Source organism: Pinus tabuliformis, chromosome 5_2, assembly GCF_031772625.1.
Source record: "Pinus tabuliformis cultivar Carrire ecotype Pingquan chromosome 5_2, CPIR1, whole genome shotgun sequence".
In the NCBI taxonomy this organism is placed as follows: Eukaryota; Viridiplantae; Streptophyta; class Pinopsida; order Pinales; family Pinaceae; genus Pinus; species Pinus tabuliformis.
This window is the reverse complement of record NC_142306.1, coordinates 1,138,037,156-1,138,041,625: the sequence shown is the minus strand read 5'-3', so window position 1 is coordinate 1,138,041,625 and position 4,470 is coordinate 1,138,037,156. Positions and strand designations below refer to the sequence as shown.

Genomic DNA, 4,470 nt, shown 5'->3' with positions numbered 1-4,470 from the left:
AGGCTTTGACTATTTGAAGGATTTGTATGAAGTTGATGCTGATTTTCAAGAAGATTTTGATGCATGCAAGAATCCTACAAACAGAGGATAGTAGCCCATGGAAAGAGTTCATGTTGCAGGATGGTTTGTTATTCAAGAACAGCCGACTATGTATTCCCAATTGTTCTATGAGAGAGAATTTGATACAAGAGAAGCACAATGGAGGTTGGTATGACATTTTGGTGTTGATAAAACACTTGGGCAGCTGGACCATTTCTATTTCTAGCCAAAGATGAGAGCGGATGTGCAAAAATATGTGAGTAGGTGCAGGGTGTGTCAGCATGCGAAAGGAAGGAGCCAAAATGCTAGACTATATACTCCTTTACCCATTCCCGATAGACCATGGGACTCGATGAGTATGGATTTTTTTTTGGGTTTGCCAAAGACTTAGCGAGGTAATGAATCAATACTTGTAGTTGTGGACAGATTTACAAAGATGGCTCATTTTATTCCATGTTACAAAACTAGTGACACTACACATGTGGCTAACTTGTTTTTCAATGAGATTGTTCGACTACATGGTTTTCCGAAAAGTATATTTGTAGCAAAGACACAAGATTTACAGGGCATTTTTGGAGAACCTTGTGGAAGAAATTTGGAACCAAGTTAAACTTCAACTTAGTCTATCATCCACAGTCTGATGGAAAAACCAAAGTGGTGAACAAAATTCTTGGGAACATATTGAGAATCCTTGTGGGTGATCATCCCAAGCAGTGGGATCATGTATTAGCTCAAGCAGAGTTCGCATATAATGATTCGCCAAATAGGAGCACAAGGAAAATTCCATTTCAGATTTTGTATGGAATGCATCCTAGGGGAGTTTGTGAACTGCGAGATTTGGGCAGAATGGAACAAATAAGTGTTGAAGGAGAATATTTTGCAGCAACAATGAGTGAGTTACATGAGAAAGTTAATCAAAGGTTACAAGTCAATAACTCCAAATACAAGCAAAAAGCAGATTTAAAAAGAAGAGAAGTGAACTTTGAGGTGGGAGACATGGTCTTAGCTCACTTGAGAAAGGAGAGGTTTCCAAGAGGGGAGTATAATAAACTTAAGATGAAGAAGATAGGTCCCTGCAAGATACTTCGCAAGTTTTCTGCAAATGCTTATGAACTGGAGTTACCTACATGCATAGGTATTTCACCAATTTTCAATGTGAGTGATTTGTATCCTTATCTAGCTGTTGACAAAGAATCATTTACAGCAAACACATACAGTGATGAAGTCAATGAGCAGCAGTGGGTAAAACAAATGCCTATGGCAAAAACATTGGAAGCTGAAATGATTTTGGACACAAAGGTTGCAAAGAAGACTAGAGGGCAGGAATATCTGGAATACTTGGGGAAGTGGAAAGGTTATTCGGATGAAGATTCTACTTGGATGGATGTTTCAACTCTACAGAAAGCGGGTTATTTTGTCGAAGACCTTAGGAGCAGGAGCTCATAATTTTTTTTCCTCCCAAGGAAGCCTGACACAGGTGCATAGGCTGAGCACAAGATATGAAGAGTTGGACGAGAGCTTGCCAATGTTATGGGATGGTTGAATGGAAACGCTGGAATTTTTTATTTTTTTTTTAGCTAAGAAATTGTAAATATTTAATTTAGGAGTGAGTTTTGATTTTCTTATAAATAAGTTGGAGAAATTATTTTCTAATGTAAATATAGTTTCAGTTTCCCTTATTTGTGGAGAAGGGGAAGGGATTCACATTTTGTGACTCTTGGTTGTCATAGTCAGTTTTTTTTTTAGTTTTTTTCTTTTTGGTAATAAAGGGAAGAGAGTTGAGAAGTTCCAAAAAAAGAAAAGGGGAGAGAAGGGAGGGGAAGAAAGGGACTCATTTTTTCTCCTTGTAGCTACAGTTCAAAAGTTACAGGCTCGCTTGTACCTTCAATCTGTGTGAACTGGAATGTATTTCTGTGTGAACGGCATAAATGAACTGAATTTTTGGACTGTGAGTTGTGTGCTTGCTAAATGGTTCAGATTGAATCTAATTCATGTGATTAACCAATTTAACTTTTGCTTGTGTAATAATGGTTTTTATTCTTATTCATTTGTTCATTTGAACACTGGTCATTTTGAAAGTCTGTAACTTGTTGAACCGATTTAAAAAATAAAAATAAAATAAATAAATAATCAAACTCTGGTGGTTTTAGTAGTTGTGTTTTGTCCATTTGTGTTTTGATCCTTATTGTGTCAGCTTTAAAGCTCGAAAAGAAAGGTGTCCCTACGTTTTGGGGTAGTGAGTGCATGGATTTCTGCTATGTGAGTACCATCAACAAAACCAGAGCACTCTGTTTTTTTTAATACGGTCCAAACGCCTTTGTGATTGGTTTTTGACAGTGAAAGTCAAACCAATATTGCAAACCTTGTGAAGAGAGGTAAAGTAAATTGTTTACGGTGTTAAGAAGCAAGTTTGGGACGTGGGGAGTCGGTAGAGAAAAAAATCCGAGGCGTTTCATCTTCCCTGAAACTTCAATACATAAAACATGCACTACGAAATCATTTCGTAGTGACTACAGAAAAAGAAAATCAGGACTGTGTTGGTTTTTAAAAGCTGTTTGACCTGCCCTTAGCACCACAAAAACCCAATTGTAATCATCCATTATATGTTTATATGTTTCTAATACTGAATAAAATATCAACTTTTTGTAATTTTCTACCGGTTGATTGAGTGGTGCATGTGTATCTTAATTTATGTTCTTATCGTATCAAGCCAGATCAAGCTTTTTTTATTGAGAAATTTGCTGTTCGAATTTGGTTAACCAGTCATGGTTCTAGGACTTAGTTCCTATACCGGACACAAACCTTCTACTAACAAGGTTATAACATAGAGTTTTGATATATTGGAATCAAAGCCATACACGCATAATACCAACATTCCAAAACTCTAAATTCCTGTGTCTGCCACCATCAGTTAACCAAGAAGTTATGGCAAAAAAATTCCATCAATTGTAGTTCGTCTATCAAGACTTTGTTAAAGTGCATTATCTAGTTCTTCCAATGCTCCAGTGTTTCGGTGTTGTCACTTAACATGCCCAGGTAACAGAGATTCTGCCATCAACTAATTGTTTGTCACACCGGAGCATAAACAAAGACTTTGCTATGGCAATCTTTTGGTATGATTGTCCGATATTTTGGTGGGTTGATTCTCTGATGGCATCAAGTAATGGAGATAGATTTATCGAGAGCACTACATCACACTAGAAGGAAATAAAGTGTGTTTTTTTTAAACTTTGATGGGTTGATATTCATGTAAGAACTTAGTTATAGTGCTTGGTCATATGTGATAGTGCTTAGGGCTTAAGGCTTAAGTCTTCAACGATATCATGTTTTATAATGCTCAATATAATAGATTTGTCCGATCAACAATAGAACAGAACGAAGACCTGACATTTGGCGAAGAACTATCCAAGGAGTGAGTATTGATCCAGATCTGTCATCAAAAGTGAGGAGGTTAAATATATAAGGTGCATCTTGGTACAATGGATAAATACAATGTGTTAGCTAAAACCATGCACTCAAGTTAAAATCTATGAGAAAATATTGTGCGTGGTCCCCAAAACCCCAATATAATCCTAAAATATAAGAGCACCCTCCTCAAAATGGTCAAAATGGTTAATAATGTAACAATATGCCACAAGTGCGGTCCAAAAGGGCATGAAGAAAAGTGCAACCTCAATTAATGTGCCAATGACCCTTGAAATGAGTGATGAAATGATCAACCAAATGTCAAGGAACAAGACCACTCATCTAACCAATCCCTTGGAGGAAGGAAGAGGGATTTCCAAGTGAAATGACCTATAAAAAAAGGTGATAGCATGCCACATGTGTGGGATATCACAAGTGAGGATCCCATGAAGAGTAGCATGTGTGGCACCCAAATCAGGCACCTCTCAATAAAAATAATGTATTGGGTGATAATTTATATAATTGTTGGCATTATGGCTCAATTTTTGATTAGCATTGATGTCAAACTAGTAGTATTGGTGTGTTGTTGATTGGCATTGATGTCAACCTGGCAGCATGAGTTGTTGGTAGAATGTGATGCAGAGTCTTGTTTATTCACATGGTTGATTGGTACAGGTACTCGACTTGATGATTGGTTGCAGGTGCTCGTGAGATAGTACTTGGCTTGTGCATTGGTTGCAGGTGCTCGTGAGATAGTACTTGGCTTGTGCATTGGTTGCAGGTGCTCGTGAGATAGTACTTGGCTTGTGCATTGGTTGCATACCTTAGCTCAGTGGTTGCAGATGTCAGTGCAGGTATTTGGCTTGTGTGTGGATGCCTTAGCAGGTTGTGGAGCTGCTACACCTAGTTGACAATGATTGGAGACTATCAAGTTATGTTTATGGTACTTGGTGTGTGTGTGTATGGTTTTTGGCCAGTATGATCAGTTGCATGATTTTACAGGGCCTGTCATTGATGATTTGAAGG

At 37.7% G+C, this 4,470-nt stretch overlaps 1 protein-coding gene across 1 annotated transcript; it reads left to right on the top strand.

Annotated features, from left to right (window-relative positions):
- Positions 1-885: 885 nt before the first annotated feature.
- On the top strand, positions 886-1,485 carry LOC149163201 (uncharacterized). The gene has a single exon (XM_089435372.1). It carries the CDS (start codon positions 886-888, stop codon positions 1,483-1,485), a length of 600 nt encoding a protein of 199 aa, XP_089291498.1.
- Positions 1,486-4,470: the final 2,985 nt, after the last annotated feature.